General features: G+C 36.2%; 1 protein-coding gene across 4 annotated transcripts in view; it reads right to left on the bottom strand.

Annotated features, from left to right (window-relative positions):
• Positions 1–443: 443 nt before the first annotated feature.
• The window catches only part of Tpp2 (tripeptidyl peptidase 2), a 68,917-nt gene continuing 45,817 nt past the window's right edge, over positions 444–23,543 (bottom strand). Inside the window, exons 24-30 of one of the 4 annotated variants that reach the window (XM_027396797.2) lie at positions 22,159–22,197; positions 16,666–16,817; positions 10,515–10,611; positions 9,443–9,573; positions 4,056–4,263; positions 2,120–2,239; positions 444–1,347 (exon numbers count right to left, since the gene is read on the bottom strand). In XM_027396797.2, the coding sequence (XP_027252598.1) occupies positions 1,258–1,347; positions 2,120–2,239; positions 4,056–4,263; positions 9,443–9,573; positions 10,515–10,611; positions 16,666–16,817; positions 22,159–22,197 (837 nt within the window). In that variant the 3' untranslated portion in view covers positions 444–1,257. Of the gene's footprint in view, positions 1,348–2,119; positions 2,240–4,055; positions 4,264–8,274; positions 8,406–9,431; positions 9,574–10,514; positions 10,612–16,665; positions 16,818–22,158; positions 22,198–23,543 lie in introns of those variants that run through there. The other 3 variants (XM_027396794.2, XR_003481462.2, XM_027396795.2) reach the window with 3 other exon arrangements.

The following is a 23,543-nucleotide window of genomic DNA, read 5'->3' as shown; positions in this document are numbered from 1 at the left end:
AACCTATCCTGGCACTTGCTCTGGAGACCAGGCTGGCCTCGAACTCACAGAGATCCACCTGCCTCTGCCTCCCAAGTGCTGGGATTAAAGGCATGCGCTACCCACGCCTGGCAACTAGTATGTTTTTTTATAGCAGTAACCCAAGGGATAAAGATCATATAACACATGTATGCACACACACACTTTTCTATAAGATTAACTACACACTTTTTAATATTATCTACTTCTGTCTATTTTATGGAACCAGAGATGCTAGACAAAAAGATAAAAATACAAAAAGTTAAACATACACAGGACTTAGACACAGGATAAGTATTGGAAATATATTCAAATAATTGCAAACCTGTAAGAAAATTATAAAATACATTACCTTATTTTTTGGCCAATAGACTTAATAAACTGTTCTAATGCCAAATTTGATTTATAAAAAAATTAAGACCAACTTTAAGGAGCTTCAATATTTACTTTTATTATTTATAAAAAAATTAAGGTATCAGAGTGCAAACAGTGTACTGTGCCTGTGGTTTTGCACATTTATTCATGTGGTTTACATGATTTCAAGGTTATGAACATACTGTGTGTATCTTTACAATACCTGATAGATTCAGCTGTCTGACACTGACACATGAAATTTTAACGCATTCTGATGCAGTGTACTTGAGGATACTGAAAAAACAACTTGTCTGTTATGACTCCTTGGTGAAGATTTCTGTAACAGGCGTCCTCCCTCAGCTGCCATGTGTTAATGACACCCTGCCTCCCATTAATTGAGTTTCTCATTAGAAAAAAAAAAGTCTGGAAATGAAGTTCTCTTAATTTTTAGTCAAATAAATAATTTAGCTACCCCTAATGCAGCTTTTTTTAAGGCCTTTATATAATTGGCAAAAGTTGAGCATGTTTTAACCCTTTTGATTTATAAAATAAAAAACAGGATTTAACAGTTTTACAGTTAAAATTCACAGATGAAAACCTTTCATGCATGTGAGCAGCTGCACTCAACTCATAATGCTGGGGCTGGCAGGTAGGATAGGCCCTGCCCTTGCCAAGTGTGGTAGGCAGTAGGAAAACAGCTTGATGTCAGAGGTCTAGATTTACATGTATTAAGCCACACGCCAGTGAGTTCTCTGATAAATACACATAGTTTTAATGATCAGTATTGGATAGTGGATGAAAACATGCATTAGTTAGACTAAAAATGCCACACATTTGTTCACTATAAAATTTTCTTTTTGGAAATTTAAAGTCTTGGTTCTCATTTTAGAATACACAATAATCAGGAGGATACATGATGGGGAGCCAGTTTTCAGTAAAAGATGCACAATGGGTCCATCCAAGTAATTTCATCAGCTATAATAAAACAGAGCATTATAAAGGAGATAGCAGTTCAAAGACGAAAATTCAGAATAATTTAATAATACAGTAGCAACACACAGAGAAAACCTTCCTTCTATTGCCCATCATCCATTAATCCAGCCACCCACTGCTGTCCTTCTTAACAACCAATCCTTTTCAGGAGCACTAGAACATAGAAACAATGACAAGAACTCTACAATGAGTTTTCTTAACCTTGTCAAGATCCAAAGGACTTAAACTCTCTTACCATTTGGACTGACTGATGAAGGTAGACAGAAAACGAGTTGACATAAAAATAATTTCTTTTTATATCTCTAACTCATGAAGAAAGTTCCAACTAGTGTTCCTTAGCACACGTGACATATGATAGGCTAATGAAGATGGAAATCATCTTAGACAAAAAAAATATAAACTCCACAAATCAAACCATCTTAGAACCAAGCCAATACACATTAAGAAGGAATGCTTCCTTCCAAAAGGAAACATTGTCTTCTAGCTAATGAAAGTAATTTATTCATTTTTGACCTTGCTGAAAATATTCAAGGTTAGTAGGTCTCTGAACAGCAGTGAGAATGGCTTAGAAATTTGGATGGCTACCAGTGGTCTCTTACGTATTTATTATAGGGTTCATATGGCTTTAGTAATGCTAACAACTGCCCACAATAAAATACATAATGCTTTATAATGAACATAGGAGTTTTTCCCCAGTGTTTTTGTCACTATGCAACATGGAAATGATACACAGTATAATTCAGACATTACTTACTTGAATACAATTTTTCCAGTTTTCCTTTGTTGGTTTTTCTTCTACAAGTTTAGTTGCAAACTTAAGGCCTCTCCCATACATCTTATTTACTAATGCATGCTTATATGCAAATGTCAAAACCTATAAAATAAAATAAAAATTATCAATGGAGTATTACATTTTAAGGCATATAGCTTTAACAATGAAGTAAGGCTTTCACAGAAGTATAGCCTTCTCTGTGTATAGGTATACATGTATGTGCATGTAGAGGTCAGAGATCAACACAGCATATCTTTCTCAATTTCTCTGTATCTTGTTAAGGCTGATTTGGCTAGACAGATGGGGCCCACAGATCATCCTGCTTCTGCTACACCAGCTCTGGAATTAAGGGTGCATATTATGGTGCTTGGCTTTTTTTACATTGGTGCCAGGAATTGAACTCAGGTCCTCATACTTGTGTGGCAGACAATTTACTGACTGAGCCATCTTCTCAGCCCCTGAAGTCTATAGCTTTTAAGTGGAATAGGTTATATCAGGAGGAAAAAAAGTATCTTTTAAGGACAAGTAGTTACATAAAAGAATATAGGAAGTAAATGATAAGAAGTCATAAACTACTAAAACCCATCATTTCTTTGTGGAAAATAAACCACAGTTAACATATTACAGAAAATAAAGAGTAGAAATAAAAATGGCCACTACAAATCACTAAAATCATAAAGGCTAAGTCTTACATAAACATGCTTCTTCTGTAAACTGATCAGTCAAGCTGTTTCTTTCTACATTTTGCTTGAACTGTGGAGTGTGGGAACCATTCTCAAAGAAAGAAATCCTGTTACACTGATTTGTTCTTTAGGGCTAAGCCAAGTATTAAAAAATGTTTAATTAATAGCACAAACAGGCCAGTATTCTCATCAGTGCCCCTGGTCAGCAGTGTCACTGTGAAGACAGAAGTATGCCTAACAATCTTACAAGAGTTATCACCCTGTTACATTTCTCAAAGACAGACACTAGATTCTTGTTATCTTCATGTTTACAGCAGGAAGTAGTGTTTACCACACAGCAGACCTTCAGTAACAGTTAATAGTTAACAGCAATACCACTGAGGACTTTCCATGAACTTAATACTTACTCAACATCCATGGGTACGTAGCCATTGATCATTGATCTTAACAGGTAAGAAATAGGCACCAATTTCAATAACTTGCCTAAGGTCACTGACAAAAATGGCAAAGGCAGGAGTCAAATTTAATTTCAGGTCTCTTGAATACTACTGAAGCCTTCTGTTCTAAGGAGAACTAGAACCGCACAGGAAGAACTTTTCCTAGTTTTAGTTGCTTTTTTTAAAATTAAAATTTACCATGGTTAATCCTGAGAACCAATGATTGATAACTACAATGGCCTTTTCTGGGTGAGGAGAGAATTCATCTATTTTTCCTTCTAATGGGAGACTAATAAAAAACATACAGTTATATAATCTCTACTGGAGAAAAAAGGGATTTAACATATTTTTTTTAGAAACTACATCTAAAAAAAAAAAAAATCAACTTTGCTTTTGCTTTTCCAAACATTTGTTTAAAACTGGCCTCTAAAAACTAAGATATGTAGAAGTTAGAGTTTTGAGGAAAATGAAGTAATAGCTAAACAACTAAAGAACATTTTACCTTGAAAATTAGCATAAAGATATGCAGGAAGAAATGACAATTTCTAGATAATAACAGATTTTTTCTGGCTTCATATTTAACCGTCTTAAAAGGCTACTACAAATGTCCTCAAAATGTTCTCGAAATGATCATTAAACACTTTAAATCAGGTAGGTTACATGCAAGGTACTTGGGCTAAATGCATCTATTCCGAAGTGGAGCCTTATCTTCTTCCTTTTTGGCAGGCAGAAGACAAGCAGGCCTGAGAGATTACCACCAAGAGCTGTACCAAGACCAACAGCAGATCGGCAAGTTACCTTAGTGTCAAAAAGATCTGTCCACTTTGTAGTTTCCCAAAAGGTTTCTGACAGAGAGTCCAAGGTACTTTCTCCTTCCTCTTCCTTCCCTTCTGCATCTCCGGCTGCTGCCCCATCATGAGGCTGTGTGTGAAGAAGGTGGTCTGCCAGAGCACATCCTTTCCTGCACAGGGCATCTACCAGTGTGGATTTCTGCTTGTCCATATCACTGGAGAGGAAATACATTTTTTTTCATGTCAGTTAAAGGTTTTCCAAGGAATGGAAATGCATTTGAAGTACATGCATTCTTTTTCTCTAAGACTTAGCATGCATAAATTTTGTACATCCACGTATATACGTTTGTGTTACACAACAAATGAGATTCTTATTAGTAACCTTCATAAGCTACTGCAGTACACACAGATGAAATCAGCTGGAGTAACTGTATTTGGTTGAAGCAGAATGCCATTGCAACAGATTTGAAAGACTATTCTGTAGTTGTTCTGTCAGCTACACAACTTTTAATAAGGGCAGTATCTTTTAAGCCTTTACATTAAGATATATAGTAACTACATATTTATCTATATGTAATATACAGAAAGACAAAGTTGATTTATACATATTATCATGTTCATGACTACAAAAATCAAGCTATTACTTCATTTTCCTCAAAACTCTAACTTCTACATATCTTAGTTTTTAGAGGCCAGTTTTAAACAAATGTTTGGAAAAGCAAAAGCAAAGTTGATTTTTTACTGTGAATGCACCAATACCTGCTTTACCACTTTAGCACAGAAATTCATTTATAGTCAAAACAATTCTATGGGACCAGTAAGATGGCTCAGTGAGTACCTGTGCTTGCTACCAAATTATGGGAACCAACACGGTAGAGAGAACTGATTCCTTTAAGTTACCCCCTGACCTCCACAGGTACATCATGACATGTATATAGCCATACAAAACACAAAATAAACCCAAAACCAATTCTATGAATAAGATACTCCTATTCTGCACAGGTGGAAACTGAAGCTCAAAGAGATTCAGGACTTGATCAGGACCTCCAGTCAGGAATAGTAGACGTAGGATTCTAAGCTTAGCAGTCTAGCTCTACAATTATGCTCAGTCTCTAGAGTGAATTGTCTTGTTCTGGGAAGTCATTGGTTTTTCTAAATAAGTTTTGCAGCTGCCTAGGTCCATGCTGGCATAGTCATCCATTACTGTTCAGCACTTGTAACCTCCACTCCAAAGAAGGTTACTTAGTTTATTTGAGGCATTATGTCCAATTTATTTGGGGATGTACATGAAAATAATAATGGCTTAAAAGTGCTGAGACAATGACCACAAGGTAACTATGGGAAAATCTGTTTAACAAGAAGCCCATAGTAAAATGTGTAATGTGTCTACTAGGACTGACAAGAATCAGGAAATAATTACCAATTTAACAATCTGGGCCTCTGGGGCTTATTAGCTCCGCAAACTGAAAGGGAACTAACTTGAACAGCTCCCTGGAAGAATACAGGGGGCATAAAATGCAGGTGCTAACATACTGCTCCAGACTAGGATGTTCTCAGAGGCTTCCAAGCCCATTTGATGCTGTGAGGTCATCTAAGAAGATATCTTCAACATCATCTGCACTGAAAATGAAGCTATGCCTTTAATATACCTTATTTTATTACCAAAACAATATAGTTTCCTTTTTTATTTCTGAACTAACAGTCACAAGTCACACAAACTTATGCCTAACTGTCCTATGGTGTCACTAGACTGGCTTGATAGATAGCTGCATTCCAAGAACTACAAGAATGGGAAGGGAGAGTTTGACCTGGACCAGAGTGCTCACTGTCCACATTCCTCATCTACCCCCTTTACCATTGTCAACTGTCAGCCTGAACCATGATGTGGCAGCGGTGCTCTCTTCCCACCCCTCAAGTTCAGGTCACTTGCTTATTCTATATTCTTTTTGGCAACGGCTTTATTCACAAAGCTCACTACTTGACCTGTACCTTGACAGATAAATTAACGCAGAATTTCATGGGCCATAGGACACCTCACTCATCGGTTCATTTAATGACATAATACTTGGCAAGACTCATTAATTTGGTATCCCACATGTCTGCTTCCCTTAGCATATTATGTTAAAACACAAATATGATTCCTCCAGGTCCCAGTTTTAAATATTTTAAGGAGTTTCTTAACATAAACTTCACATTACAGGCTTTGGGATTCTTTTCAATTTAAATCTAATCTTTGTAATCTTCTGACTCCAGAGAGTGTTTTGCTAATCTCCCGTCTGGACTTCAGGATGATCTGAATTCCACTAGTCATCAAGAGCATCGAAGTTTTAAAGAACTAACCTTCTTTCTTTATGTGAAAGTGCCTGCATTCTGCTTTAGCTACTCCAGACTAAGAACAACAGACTTTTGAGTCCCCTCTTGAGGCATCTACTTTCCTGCCCATTTACTGCACTGTTCTCCCATCACTTTTCAGATGCCTGGTACCATGCTTTTCTGCTCTAGGGCAGCTCTAAGAAATACAAGCATCAACCCCAGCTTGTGAAGGAGACAACAGCTTTGGAACAGACCGAATCATGAGGGCAGTTATTATCACCCATGCCAAACCCAACTTACTGCTTCCAACTATCTAGGAAGGCTCTGGCAGGGGGTACAAAATTCAGAAGGAAGCTGGTACTGACACAGGTACTCTATGCTTGCCAGGAATGGATTAAGTTACCAGCAGGATTCTTTTCTGAAAGTTTCGGCATCTTTTGATGCAACAACCTAATTTTCATGTATATGGAAATAATCTGTTCCTCTCTCCTACCTTAGTACTGATCTGTTCAGGCTGAACACCTGATTAAACTATGAAGCTCTGCCCATTCAGAATACAGTCAAGCTTTCTTCCTATAGGCTTTTAAAATATTAAAAATATTTACTATATCTCATTCTATCTGGTAATTTTTTTGTTGTTATTGTTTTGTTTTTTTGAGACAGGGTTTCACTATACAGACCAGGTTTGCCCAAGCTCACAGAGATCCAACTGTCTTTGCCTTTTTAGTGCTGGGACTAAAGACATACACCCAGCTCTACCTTCCAACATAATCTTTTGCATTAGATTAAGTTTTTTAAATTGGAAAGTCTTGTTAATATCTTAATGTTCTTCTTAATGATAACTTACATATACTTACTCAATAAATATCTTTATGAATGAAAACTGGTTATTCCATTGTAGTCATCATAGCTACATTTCAGGAATGATTTGAATCCTATATTTTAATGCCTAAACAAGAAACTAAAATTCTTATCACATTACCTAGAAAATGCCAGTATCATTTTCAAGATAGCAATTCTGTCTCTGTCTCTCTCTCTTTCGAGACAGGGTCTCACTATGTAGACCTGACTGGCCTTAACTCAGAGAGATCCATGTACCTCTGCCTCTGCATGCTGGGAATAAAGGCATAAAGGCATGTGCCAATACATCTGGCCAAGTAATCTTGCCATCTTTTTTTTTTAAACAAAAGTGACTTAAAAAAAAAAAAAGCAATTTGCATGGAAAAGAGACAAACACTGACTTTAAGGAAGTAGAACTGCAATGCAAACTATCCTGACAATAAACCAAGATCTAGGCAAAAGCAGCAATATGCAAGGCTGCATCTTTTCACTGGGTACAGTTATGAAGGATAGAGAGACAGAGAAAGTAGTGTTTGTTTTCAGGAAGGTCAGCCCTAGAGAAGGGAGTCTCCTGACACTCAAGAGGCACAGAGGCAAGCATCACACCTAGGTAGCTTATATGCCTCCCTTTGGAATAAAAATTAGTCCTGTTCATCCTCTCAAGAAAAGGGCAGTGGGCTGTGGTAGCACATGCCTTTAATCCCACCACTCAGGAGGCAGAGGCAGGCCTGTGAGTTCAAGGCCAGCCTGATATACAAAATAGTTTTGGCAACACATAGAGAAACCATCTCAGCACGCCCACCCCCAAAAAAAAGAAAAAAAAAAAAAAAGAAAAAAAAAAAAAAAAAAAGCCAGGCAGGGGTGGTGCACACCTTTGATCCTAGCACTTGGGAGACAGAGGCAGGTGGATCTCTGTGAATTCGAGGCCAGCCTGGTCTACAAGAGCTAGTTCCAGGACAGCCTCCAAAGCTACAGAGAAACCCTGCCTCGAAAAACCAAAACACCAAACCAAAACCAAACCAAACCAAACCAAACCAAAAACCAAAAAGAAACCATAGGCTTTGGAGGCAGACCTTGATATGAATGTTGCTTTTTCCACTTCCTAGCACAGCACTATAGGCAAGCCATTCATCCTCTGTAAGTTTCACTTTTCTCTCTTCTAAGAGCTGGGCAGAAATGATTCTATTTTACAGTGTCTGCAAGACTAAAGATAAATGCATTTAAAGTGCCCAAAATTCCCTGTACATAATCATCATTTAATGAATAGAAATATACTTTCTAATATTACTAAAATAGCAGGGTACGACTGACTATGAACTACCTATTTTAATAAATTTTATTCCACTTGAAAACTACTGCTTTCATGATGATTCCTAAAGCCCTGTAACAAAACTATTGACTAAAATGTAATGCCAAGAACTTTAGCAGTTTTGCATCCAATATGCTATGTAGAAAAATACAGTGACCGAAAAATTTTAAAGAAAATTATAGTTCTTTTAAGTAGTCAAAATAGTTCTGGTTTACTAGCTACAACTATAAAACAATTAGGTATTTATAACCTCACAAGTTAATGAGCCCGCTGTGTTGAAATAAAACCATACAATATAAGAAAAGCGTACTTTGGGAGAGTTAGTATCAGGTGACAGTGGGAGTTCACAGAAGAGTGAAGAGGCTGAATCCCAGCAGCACCTGAAGCTCCTCCATGCACACAGAGCATCAAGCTTTCTAAACGCCAAACTGTAAACGCTCCTCTGCACTTCTCTCTAATATTAGTGACAAATGTCCTCCATACAACTGGGATGACAAAAATCTTTAACCTAATTTGATTACCTCACAAGGCATCACAAACTAGATTCTATGTTTTTCATACTATTGGTCAATAAATAACTTAGCAGTGAATTCATGAGGTAACACCTTCTCTACCTACCTAGTTCATATAACCTCCAAGGGGTAGCACTGCTTCACCAAAACTATGAAGATAGTCTACCTAGACAATACCTAGTGGTGATAAAGGCAAACTATTTTTCGGATTGTGTTTTAACAGCCTGAAGAAAATTATTATAAAGTTTCTGTGGGAGTATGGAAAAAAAAACACAACTCAATCCTGATTGTATGTATGTTACAAAAAAAAAAAAAACCACCAACAACAACAACAAAAAAAAACGCTCAACACTAGTCCCTAGTTTTTAAGCAAATAACTAAGAAATGAGATGCAAGAAAGATTATTTACTGGTTAGGTACTTTTTTATAGTAGCTGCATCAGGCCTGGGGTCAGTCTTCATTGCAATGTAAACTGCTAGAGCAGTTTGATCGATGTGAGAAATGACAGCATTGGCAGCGTCGACGATTTCATTAAGTCTTTTCATTCGTTCCTGGGTAAGAAATGAAGGAGTATATCAGTCAGTGCGTTAAAGAATTTTCATTTCTATTGTCCCAGCCATAAGACTGTAAGGGCCTTGTAGGGCTAAAGCTCTGTGCTATCTTTTAATCTTTTACAATTACAGTATCCCTGGAAAATGGATTCAGATGTGACAATTCCTAACTTGCACTCTATAGTTCAAAACTGAAAATAAAACAAACACATAAAGTTCACCAAAATGTGGGGTTTTTAAGCAAGGAAAATTCCTTTCTATCACACCATTGATTTTAGAGATAACAATCTCTATTTTATCCCATGCCACATGAAAAAACAGGGAAAAAAAAATCCCCAAGTCCTTATTCACTAGCAAATTCTTTCTAAACAATCACTTAAATGAGAAAGATAGGAGTAAACAAAGATTATAGTCAAGATTCTAACTATGACCACCATGGATGGTTTACTTAGTAGTTGTTTTCTCTTTTGTCAAACTGTTTTTGAGAGGTCTCCGTTAAATACTCTATTCTAGTTCACTCCAAACCTTCATGAGTTTTAACTGACCATAGCTGGCATGCTCCTATTGCCATTAACAGGAATAACAGATGGCCCATGATCCATGTTAGACAATATGGAATTATTATAAAATGTTTCCAGCTGTCCAGGATAACTCATCCTTTAGATTAAGACCAAAAATCAGATGTTATGCTTTTTCCTGTATTACAGTTTTACTAACCAATCAAGTCTCATGGTTTCTACACATACATACTGCCATCATTACTAATACTGAACTTAGTAGTGGCTAACTCTTGTAACTATCTTAACAACATATCCAATTGCAGAAGACTGATTTTCAGTAGACAGGAAAGGAAGACAGAGAGATACACCTTTACTCAAAAATGTAAACTTCAGCTACTATATACAAAATACAAATTATTTTAAAAAATGAGCATATTCAACCTTTTCAGCATCCAATTGGTGAAGCCGTGCAACATACAGAGGAAGGTAAGCAGGGTATGTTTCTTTCAATTCATTGTAAATGTCACTAGAATCGAGCCTAAGAGAAACAAATTAGTGATTTTTTAATTAAAAGCAAGTCTCTGTTAAAAAGAATTTTAAATATTGCTTCAAAGTCCTAGTCATTAAAATATTTTATGATTATTAATAAGGACTAGTTACAGATAATAATCCTATCTGAAAATTACTTAAGAATTCTATAAAATGTCCAGATGAAAGTAGATGTCAACTTGGCTGGAGATACGGCTCAGTTGTTAAGAACTCATACTGCTCTTGCAGAGGACCTGAGTTCAGTTTCTAACACCATGTTAGGCAGTTCACAACTGCGTGCAATACCAGCTCCCAGATACACAATACCTTCTAGTCACCACGGGCACTACTACACTCATGTACAAATCCACTTCCACACATAAATATACCTATAACTAAATATTATATGTATAATATATATTATATTATTATTATATTATATTCTTTCTAATAAAGCCTCAATAGCTTGCTTACCTAGCTATACCTAGACTTATTAAAAATGAGGACAAGATTTCTCTTAAAAAGAAGAAAACATACTTCATAAAGAAGCTCTGGCACCATCTAGAAAATTCCAAACTCTAGTCTTAAATGAAGAGATACACTATGATCCTAAATGGGGAACCTGCATAAAACTATGCCAGTTCTTCCTGATTATATTTATCAAGATAAAAACAATCCAAATTAATATCCAAGTGGCAAATAAGTAATTAGCACTACAGACAAATCATATCAGGAGATTCATTTAAAATATTCAGAATTTCACAGAATATGAACAAAGATTAACAAGATTTTTTTATAGTGAAATGTCTCATTTAAGTCCATTTAATTTACTCTAACAAAACTTAAGCCCTCCAACTTAGTACAAAGAACAAATTAAAGCCTGCTTTCTTCTTTTCTTCCCCCAACGATTATCCAAAAGGAAAACCAGTATTTTCACTTTATATTTAAGTCAATTACAGCTTAATTCCCCCGCAAGAATTATTTCAAGTTTCCATAAAGAGAACAAGCAACCTCTATGAATTCTTTGGATTTTTTCTAAAACACTTCCTGGATTAACATCCTATTCCATTTTTTTTTTTCCTTTTGTTTCTGAACAAAAGTCAGAACATAGTCATCTGGCTTTTTGAATGTTATGCTTAGTTCTCTAACACCATTTGCATCAGCTACATTAAAACTTACATGTTCCACAAGACTGCAAATCCACATTTTAAAAACAAAATGAAGGGCATGAGAGATAGATCAGGATTAAAGTGTAAACCCCCTTGCAGAGGACCTGAGAACAGTTTCTAGCACCCATGTCTGCTGTCTTCTTCACTCATGTACATACAATATAACTAAATATCTTAGCTGTACATTTCAGTAGATTTAGACACACACACACACACACACACACACACACACACACACACACACACACACACCAGTCAACTTAAAAACATTTCCCAAACAAAAAGAAACTAAACCATCTAGGTATCAAAACCTTCTAAGAACTCCTTATTTCCTAACCCTAAGCAATCACTAATCTACAGAGTTTTCTAGACCAGACTTTACAATGGGCATAATCATTTAAGAGGTGGTCTTTTGTGACTAGCTACTTTCATTTAGCATAATGTTTTTAAGTTGTAACATGTAAAGTCTTTTTTTTTTTATAACGTCTGAATACCATTCTTGTATGGATGGATATAATTTATCATTCACCAGCTAATAAGCACAGGTGATTTCTACACTTTGACAATGAATAATACTTCTAAAAATTTCTATGTACAAGTTTCTATATATGTATATATTTTCTTCAGTATGTATGGAAGTAAAATTGTGGGGCAATATAGGAACTTGCCATGTGTGTGTTACCTTATGATGAAAACAATTTCAGAAAAATCTGTAGACATACATGAATCTAGAAAGAATAGGCTAATCAATCAATGTGGCCTCTGAGGCACTCCTGAGACATAAAGAGCAGATGTATGAGGCTTCTGACTGTTACAGAAATGGGAAGCATAGTATAATGTAGGGGAAGCTGTAGCCACGCCTACTTAGGGGCTGGCTACAGGTGTGCCTGACCATGCCCTCGTGACTGTAGCCAGCCCCTAAGTAGGCGTGGCTACAGCTTCCCCTACAGTATAATATATGCATGATAGTACATACTTAAACTGGCAGCATGGTCATTTGCTAAGTAATAGGTGGTGCACATAATTTCTGTGTTATACATTCACAGTGGCAATACTGCAGCTTTATACCAGCACTACCATAGACACTTCAACATTATGGGGACTCTAAACATCATCAAGTTTTAGATCTAATGATCTCAAGGGGTCACTCTTGTGAATACCATCTGTGGCTGATTGAAATCCTATGTGGTGGACAAATGACAGCTTTATCAGAACATTTCTTTGCCTTTACTGTTTTTAGAGTTCACTAAGCAACCTGGATGCATACATTTATGTTTCTCAATATACTGTGAGGCCCCACATTTCCCTGAGGATCTGTTACATCTTTTTAGCCCCACCAATCTCCTTCACTGTATTGGAGAAGACTTGGATTTAAATTTATAGATCCTTTGACTTAGATAAAGTGAGTTCTTTGAAGACATTAGGCTCTGTCATTTTTAAAAACTCTTTAATTTTTAAGTTTTTATTTATGGGTGAGTAAGTGGTTGTGTGGATGTCTTGTCACTTGTACTTAGGTACCCAGAGACCAGAAATGCCCTGGAGTTGGAGTTTCAGGTAGTTGTGAGCTATCCATCATGAATGTTGGGATTCCCACTTGGGTCCATGCTCTTAACTCCTGAGCTTGCTCTCCAGTCCATGAACTGAGGACTTTTAATGGAGGGAGGAGGGCACATGAGGTAGAACAGCAATCAATAGGAATATGTGCAGGATAAGGAATGGTACAGCGATTTTTCTCTTTCTAGGAGGTAAGGCACTTTTCTTACAAAAATCTGAGGGTGCATGTGTGTGAAGAGCCACAGTTCAATCTTAGAGCTATTTCTCAGGCACCAGGTACCTTTTGAGACAAGGTCTCTCACTGAATTTGAAACTTGCTTATTAGGCTAGGTCATCTGGCTGGTAAGTCCTATGAATACACCTGCCTCCACCTTCTCAGTGCTAGCATTACAAGCACGTGACACCATGCCTTTTATTTGTTTGTTTGTTTGTTTGTTTTTTTAAATTTGGGTTCTGGAGACTGAACTCAGGTTTCTCATGCTTGTGAAGTAAGTACTTTATTGAGCTATCTTTCCCACCTACTATTTTTTACAAATATTACTGATCAGAAGCTTCTCTGTTTGCATTTGCCTTTAGAACCACTTCCACAGGTTTTAAGCTTTTTTTTAAACAAAAATTTTCACTAAGTTCACTGGATGGCAGACTAAGGAAGAGGCTTTTCAGGCCCTCATGATAGAAGCTATTATTTGTAACTCTGAAGAAATTGTATTGTATGCTAGTTATAACATCCTAGACTGGTCAAGGGCAGACGTGGTTGACTGATGTCTGGTAAAACACCCTCAGTTTAGACAGGACAGCATATATGAATATGGACTGATCCATAATGGTTTAACCCTTTTGAATTCTATTCACATTATAAAGGTTTTTGTTCCCTCTCAGGCCACATATCCACAAATTTCTGCTAATGAGAACTCCTCCAGAAAACCAGAAGTCAAAGAAAGCAACAATGGAAAGAAAACAAATGATTTAACCACAAAGAATAAAGTGAGTTAAAAGCCAAAGAATAAACTGAGAGAAAGCAGTGGTTAAGTAAGCTTTCATGTTAAAAAAGTTTAATCTGGTAATAAAAGTCTAGCATTCTAATGAAGAATGGGCAAAGGGCATACTCAACTGAAACAATAGCTAATCTCTAAACAGGTCAACTGCCAACAACAGCAGCTTTTTCCATCATGTCTAGATATAACATTCACAGCAGAAACCAATTTTGAGAAACATACCAAGATAACTTATCTAACAGAAATTTTAAAAATATCTCTACTAGACTGAGTGTGCTGGTATGACTATTATTCCAACATCTGTTCAAAATGTTCATAGCAGTATTATTTGTAATAATCAGAATCTGGAAGCAACATAGATGCCCCTCAACAGAAGAATGGATGAAGAAAATGTGGTACATTTACACAATGGAGTACTGCTCAGCTAAAAAAAAAAAAAAAAAAAAAAAAAACAATGAAATCTTGAAATTGGCAAGCAAATGGATGGAACTAGAAGAAACCATTCTGAGTGAGGTAACCCAGTCAAACACATTATGTACACACTAATATATGGATTTTAGACATAGAGCAAAGGATCACCAGTCTACAATCCACACCGCCAGAGGAGCTAGGAAACAAGGAGGACTCTAAGAGAGACATACATGGTGCCCCAGAGAAGGGGAAAGTGCCAAGATCTCCTGAGCAAATTGTGAGCATGGGGGGAAGGGGAGAGGGAGCTAGGAGAATGAGAAGGGGGCAAGAGGAGGAGTGAGGAGGACATGAGGGAGCAGGAAGATTTGAGTTGGGAAAAGAATAGAGGAGAGCAAGATAAGAGATACCATAATATAGGGAGCCATTATAGGTTTAAAGAGAAATCAGGCACTAGGGAAATGTCTGGAGATCTACAAGGATGACACCAACTAACCATCTAAACAGAGGAGAGGCTACCTTAAATGCCGTCCCCTAATAATGAGATTGATGACTAACTTATATGCCATCCTATAGCCTTCATCCAGCAACTGGTGGAAGTAGAAGCAGACACCTTCAGCTAAACCATGAACTGAACTGAAATCCAGTTGCGGAGAAGGAGGACAGATGAGCATAGGGGTCCATACCAGGTTGATGAAAGCCACAGAACAGCTGACCTGAACAAGGGAGAGCTCTTGGTCCCCAGACTGATAGCTGGGAAACCAGCATGGGACTGAATGTGCGTGTCAGAAATCTATGGGATTTCTGAGGCCTCCTGTCTCTTGTAGTAGATTAGTATTTATCCCTAGCATAGGAATGGACTTTGGGAGCTCATTCAACATTGAGGGGATATTCCCTCTCAGCCTAGACACATGGGGGATGGCCTAGGCCCTATCCCAGCCCTATGACAGACTCTGTAGACCCCCTATGGAAGGCCTCACCCTCCTTGGGGAGCAGAAAAGGTATGGGATAGGTAGGGTGTTAGTGGTGGGGCAGGGAGGAGGGGAGGGAGAGGGAACTGGGATTGACATGTAAAACAATTTTGTTTCTAATTTAAATAAAAAAAAACAAAAAAAATTAAAAAGTATATTCACATCATATTCCTGAAAAACCAAGTTTAATTTAAAAAGCCCTGAACTTTCTAATATATTCATCCCCATAATCTTTCTTATTTACTTAAAAAGAATGATAAAATCGATTTTGTCAATATTATCTTAAAAGAGAATAAAAAATGAAAGTCAAAAAAAAAAAAAAAAAAGAAAAGAGAAGAGAGAGACTATTATTCCAGCCTTTGAGAGGTGGAGACAGGATGATCAGTAAGTAATTCAAGGACATTCTTGCCCAACTAGAGAACTGAGACCAGTCTGGGATCAATGAAACACTGTTTCAAAAAATTACAACCAAACAGATAAGAAAACAAAGTTAAAACTGTATTATAGAAAGGGTAATTACAAAATTATACAGAATAGCTATAAACATATACTCTAAATAAATTATTAAATATACTGCATTCATAGGACAGTAAATTATACAGTCACTAAAAACGGAACTTTAAACTATTAAGTGACACAGGAAGTGCCCAACAATAAAATTAACTGGAAAAGTAAGATACATAATCATTCATACCACTACATGCTCAGAGAGAACAGATAACAAAGGCAATGGTGATTTTTTAAGAGAAGAAAAAGTTACTTTCTTTTTTATGCCCTCCAATAAAATTCTCTTCAGGAGAAAATTAAGATAAAAAATTATGTATTATCGAAACTATAATTATAAATTTAGGAGTTTAACAACCTGCAATCCTATCATCAAGTCAACAGTTTAAAGTCTAAACATATACACACAAAAGTATTACTTGAGAAAGACTCAGAGGTTTGAAATCCACTGAAAACAACCTACTTCGTCATCCACTGTATTTTAAGATCTCGCAATGCTTCAGTAAACTCTTCTTTCAAATCTTTCTCCTTTTCTGAATCCTTTTCTTTATCTTTGCTGCCATTCTTCGTCTTTGTTGGTGGAGGAATTAGATAGTAATGAACAGGGATCACATCCTAGGAAGGTGAAAGAAAGCCTTAGGTTCATATCCTTCATTTCACACACTTTAAAATCTTTATAACAGCTGAGAATATTGTAATATAGGTTGTGCCTGAATTGTATTATACCGTATTCCAGATCTGAAGGGTCAAAAAGCATCAAAAATACCAATCCACAATTACTGGATTTCCACCACCCCCCAAACTTTAAAAGCTTTTATCCATCCCTTTAAAATAAAAGAGGTAAGAATTTCTCCCTATTAGTGTCTTTAGCATTCTTAGTTGCACTTGACACAATAAGGTCAGTGTATCCTGTCCTTTCACAATTAAATCTGAACAGAGGAATAAACAAGTTAAAACTAAAAAGACAAAATACATATTTTTCTCCTAGGAAGAGGGCATAATAGAAAAGTACCATTTCTGCACTTCTAAATACATGTTCTACCTAGAGTTAGCCAAAAAATAAACACACAAGTAAGTAGTTTCTGATAGTGACATATGACACATACAAAGTGAAACAATAAAAGAACAGACTGTCTATGGGTAAGATAGGGAAACCATGCAAACAAAGCAATTATGGAAAGGTTAGTGAATCTAAATGACAAACATGAATGAATCTGAATAACCTAACTGAAGAGAGAAAGAAGTGCCCTCTACCCCAGGAATTAGCATTTGGAGTGGAAGTTGAACAAGTAACAAAAATCTGAACCAGTATATGGAAGCAATTATGTAAACTGATAAAACATGCTGAGTAGCACTTGGAGAAACATGGTAAAAAAAATATAGATCCTATTTTACATATATAAAGAAGTTTATCAAGTACCTTGAGCAAGACAGTAGTTAAAGACTTTTTAGTTTTTAATGACTTGTTGTATTAAAGTTTGGGCTTCTATTTTTATTTTTATAACTCTTGATGATATAAGTCTTAGGAACAGACCATAGAAGGGAAAACTAGCAGAAAACAAATCTAGGAATCCCTACATTGTACTAAATAACAGGCTGTGGAAACAAAAAAAAAAAAAAAAAAAAAAGTAGATTTGAGATATTCTTTGAAGGCAGAGCCAACATTTCCAATAGTGCTTCAAGTCAGGACATGGATAACATGAGCAGGGAAAAGACACTGGAAGAGACTAGATCTGGCACTCCTGTTTTGGCCAAAGATGCTCTAAGACTGGGACAAACAAATGGAATTTGGGGTTTTGAAAACCTTGAGGAAGACCATGAAGAATGAAATAGCAGGGGTGGCAAGATGAGTGAAACAGTGAAGGGACTGAGCATGATAATTTGAATTTGATTTCTGGGCCCACCCTGTGGAAGGAGAGAACTGACTGCGGCTAGATGTCTACACACACACACACACACACACACACACACACACACACACACACACACACACACACACACACACACCCCACTACTTCCCACACAGAATAAGTGAATTTTAAAAAAAGGATGGAGTGATCAACTGCAAGGAGAGAACTGACTGTGGCTACACACACACACACACACACACACACACACACACACACACCACACACACACCACACACACACACACACACACACACACACCCCACCACCACCACCACCACCACCACCACGTCCCACACAGAATAAATAAGTGAATTTTAAAAAAAGGATGGAATGATCAACTGCAAGGAGCCTGTTGATAATCTTGGCAACAATAGTGTCCTGGCAAAAACATCAAAGAAGAGACAGAGAACAGGGAAACAAGGCTACCGTTCTTTGAGAAAGTACTACTTTTAAGATAGCAAAGAAATACAGCTTAAGTTTATCTATGATATACAAATCTATCCTACAGAAACACACTGCTTGGGAAATGTAACCAAATGGCTAAACTTAGTTTTTGGCAAGGAACTGATTGTCCTCAATTAAGTCATTATTTACTAAGTCCACTCTTCAAATTCTATTTTCAGGTTTATATTGAACTGCTGCTAAGTTATATCTACACTCATCTTAAGTTTCTAACATTGAAAAACAATTTATCTTACTTTATATACTGCCCTCTCACATTCTTTCAGAAATAACATGAGTCAAAAGTATTTAGAAATCCTACTCCCCCAAATAGGACTTTTATATATATATATCATATAAACACATCCATTTAAACAACATTCTGACACTCAGAATTCTAGGGTATATAGTGTTTGAGGAACTACTGCTGCAGCTTCACTGTCACTTCAACACAAAATATTAACCACTATCTTTTCATGACTCATTCAAAGCCAGAAAAACAGAAAGGAGGAAGCCATAGATATCCATTTGCAGCCCTCTGTTATGCTTTCTGAATTAAGGGAGCCAGAGCTGAGGTACAAGGATTCACACAATGTCTACAGTTGGGCTTGCTCCTTTAGGACCCTGCAACCTATCCATCCTTTTCTCCTCAACACTACCTCTGCTTTTATTTTTGAGACCAGTCTTGCAATGGGAGTCAGGCTGGCTCTGAATTCATGATTTTGTCTCAGAGTCCTTCCACTCAACCCCTGACAATGCTAGAATTGTGGGCATGCTCCACCATGCTCAAGTTTTTTCTCCACTGCTTGAAGGTCACTTTCCTGGGTGGGCATTGCCTTGGATAAAGCAAAAAGGTATTTGAAAAACCTGAGCCAAAACCCTAGTATCAATTTCTCACTAAACAGCTTCAGTGTTGTGTATTTAGCACAACAGTCTAAGAAGGATAAAAGGAGTCTCCAGTATTTACTTAGGTAAATATGGCTATATTGTCTTTGGAATCAAGTTCTTCATACAATCAAATTCTTCTTGTGTTACACAGACTGCTCATCACCACCTGCTTGAGAGTCTGATTCATTCTAACAGAAATGTGTATCCCCCGCTTTAGCTTTCCAGGCTAGAAAGAGGGAAATACTTCCAGGTAGAAAAACCTGTTTCAAAAGGCAATTTCTCCTCTGAATTTCAAAGATAAGGCATTTTGTATTACTATTTTACAGATGACAGAAAACAGAATTTAATATGAGTCTATGTTAATGTACAATAAACAATACCTATAAAAATAAGAAACCCTATTACAGAAAATTAAACTATCACTAAAAATGAAAGAGTAAAAAGTTTATGATTTTAGAAAAAAAATCAATAACCAGTACAATTAAAATGTGGGTAAAACCCCATAGAACACTTCATGACAAGAATTTTCTATTATTAAAAGTATAAATGCAGTACTTTAATACCCTAATCAAAAGGAAAATGAGGTTGTTTTAATTTGTGTCACTATGATAGTACCCTTTTTTTAATAAGCATTTTTTTCTAACTCACTTCCTTAAGGGACTAATATAGGGTTAATGTAATAGAGTATAATGACTTTGTACCTTAAATCATGAATAACTGTGATCATGTTTTAAAAAAGGATAGTCAAGAAGAATATTCATAGTAGAAAAGTTATAAACAGTTCTCATAGGAGAAACTTAGTATTAAAGTTGAAAAAACTTTATAACGAATCCTTAAAGTATTTCAATAGTGTTCAAACTGAAGAATATTTTTCAGAAACTTACTGTTACCCATAAAACCAATAACTGCTCAGTGAGCAGCATAATTGCAGCATCATTTGGATCTGGTTAAAAAGGCCCAATTTCTTGTGGGTGCTTAATGCATTCATTTAGTTATTAAATTAAAGGCTTTATACAGGTTCAACTAATTTAAAGATTAATATCATTGATTCCTTTTGTAATTTATTAAAAGTGTCTAATTATTGTATAAGGCTTTCTCTTTGTAACTTTATGTTTGTCTTTTATACAAGAGCTGCAATGTGCCATGTACTTGTACTGATAGGAAAGAATGGACAGAAGTAACTCTAGTTCCCAAATTTGTTACACAAGCTTTATTCGGCCTCCAGTAGTAATAATCTCATTCTTCAGTATTACCTGTCATACCCTGCACAACCTCAGCTCAACAAAACTTTGCAGACCAACTAAAAAATACAAGTGGAAGAAAAGCAATGCTTAAACTCCTGTTGATATGTCCTTCCTATTTTAGTGAGTTTCTGGGAAACTTTTCAAGCTATCTTCATGGCAACTCAAAGAAACACACATCAATACATAAAATAAGATTTTTTTTTTAAAAAATGCTGGGTTATGATCCATTAGACATGTTTAGATGGTGCCCTAATGGGTCAAAACATGTTTAGATGGTGCCCTAATGGGCCCTATTTTAGTGAGTTTCTGGGAAACTTTTCAAGCTATCTTCATGGCAACTCAAAGAAACACACATCAATACATAAAATAAGATTTTTTTTTTAAATGCTGGGTTATGATCCATTAGACATGTTTAGATGGGACCTAATGGGTCCACTTGAGAAATACTGGTCGTCAGGTCCTTAACTAGATGATTCTTGACGGTTCACCAGGGCTTATATCAATATACAACAAGGGCACTTTGGAAGACATTTCAGTACTTTAAAACACAACTGATTCGCTCACAGCAATACTCCTTACATAAAGAGACCGCTGAAATGCTAATGATGTCAGTGGCTCTTCCTCAAAAGTGTGTCCCTTTCTCTATACTTGGAATAGATATCTTTAAGTTAAATGTGGCCCCAGCAGTCAATACAGACTACTCTCATATGCTAAAAGAAACTAAATAGAACCATTCAGAGAATCCAATCTGTCTTATTTTTATTAGACTCGACTTTTAGTTAGACATTCTTATTTGTTATTTCCACCACTCCTTTTTGTATCTGTCCTTCCATAACTAGAATAGATGCAAGAGCTGGGACTAGTTAATTAACAAAACCACCTTCTAAAAAAGCTTTTAGACTTTAACATATTTTTTATATTTTTCTTACATTTAAAAATATTATTTGTGTGTGTGTATGTGTGTGTGCATACAGGCAAGTGACATGGTACACATACAGAGCTAAGATCACAACTCTTTCCATCATATGAGTCTTAGAGATCAGATTCAGGTTGTCAGACTTGTCAGTAGATACCTTTACCTACTGAGTCATTTTTGCCAGCCCTAGATTTTAAAATAATTACTTTGGTTTCTATTGCTATATTATCACATTCATCTCTTTATGGTTTTGGATATGTCAAACTTCAAACTTTTCAACTTGACATCTTATCTATAGCAAGAAAAGAGAAGCAATAAAAATTGTCCATACCATTGGAAAAATAGGGGTTATGGTTTGAAAAACCTTTTATAGAAAGGCAATATGCCAATTCTGCTCATAGGTATTAACTCACAGAACTATAATGCAGAATATAAAGAAAGGAAACTAAGGGAGAGATTCTTTAAAAATAAAGATTTATAATAGTGAGAGAAAAAAAGTTTAACTACTATGTAAATAAGGCTCTAAGACATCGTTTTTAAGAACTGACAATCAGTACCTTTTTAAATTTTCCTTGTCGTTTTGCTGCAGACTGCCCCTGGGAGTTAGAACGACATTCTGTAAGAAAACATGCATAATCTACACAGGATGGAGATACCACCTCTGCCTAACTTTCTTCCAATTTAACATTTTATCTGGATGTGTCACAGTACTCAGAAGGGTCAGATCTGTGACCAAAATGGCATGCTTTAAAGAAAGCAGCACTGCCATACCAATTTCTAAAAATAAAATGCACTCAAATATGCCATTTTAAGGCAAACCTTCTTTTCAGCATTTTATTTAAAAAATGTAGTGATCAAACTCCATTAGCATTAAAACATTTTAAAAAACACTTATGCTTAGCTGACAGTCTGCAGAATCTGACTGTATACAGGAGGTCATGACCATCACATAAGCCTATGGTATTCTTTAAAAACAAAACAAAACAAAAACCCGCAACACTCAGGGTTACAATGAAAGGCAAAGTGAAGTAAAATCACACTTCCTTTCCAACTACCAAAATGTAAGAAGTGTAAAACTGCTGAGGAAAGTTAAAACAAAAAACTCAATAACAGTTATACTAACTCAATAACTTTAGATTATTGTTATCTTCTTATAAATGACCTTTCTAACTATAGTTAGTTAGGTAAAGTCAAGTCCATGTACTTATAATTTCAAATTTTTCTCTAACAGTATAGCCAGGAAGTGCTATTTTCTGAATTGTTATAAGAATACTTCTGTCAATAATTTTTTTTCTGTTATATTTTTCATGAGAAGTGGACTTCTGAGATGAGCCACCTATCATCTGGGTGAAATTCAGTTGCAGTTCCACAGAAGGAGCTACCTAGGTAAATCTATAGTAAGATCTGAGAGTTGTTTTTTTTTTTTTTTTCCTTTTTGTAGACAGGTTTTTTTCTGTGCAGCCCTGGTTGTCCTAGAACTCACTTTGTAGACCAGGCTGGCCTGTATGTCAGAGATCTACCTGCCTCTGCCTCCTGAGTGTTGGGATTAAGTCATGCGGCACAACGCCTGGTTATCAGGATTTCTTGAATCAGTTCAAGAACAAAGTCCAGTATCAAGTGCTGATTTACTTCAAATGACACTGAGGTATGTATGTGTAAGGAGTACACACCGAAATGCATCCTGAGAAATGTTAAGGTAAACAACTTTTTCTAAGCACAAACTCCCCAAATTATGCTTCAATAGCTGTGAATATATGGCCTTGATGGAACAATGACAAACAATAAAAATAAATTTCAAGATAAATGAGATGAGCTCATTCTGACAACAGCATTTATAGATCCCAGTATCAGGTTAAACAGACTTGAATAGTTTTGTATGAACTTATGCTAATGAGAAATGCAAAGATGTAAGAATGACAACTTTGACTGGTTTTAAAATAAA

Source organism: Cricetulus griseus, chromosome 2 (assembly GCF_003668045.3).
Source record: "Cricetulus griseus strain 17A/GY chromosome 2, alternate assembly CriGri-PICRH-1.0, whole genome shotgun sequence".
Taxonomy (NCBI): Eukaryota; Metazoa; Chordata; class Mammalia; order Rodentia; family Cricetidae; genus Cricetulus; species Cricetulus griseus.
The sequence above is the reverse complement of the archived record's forward strand: the minus strand, read 5'-3'. Positions and strand labels throughout refer to the sequence as shown.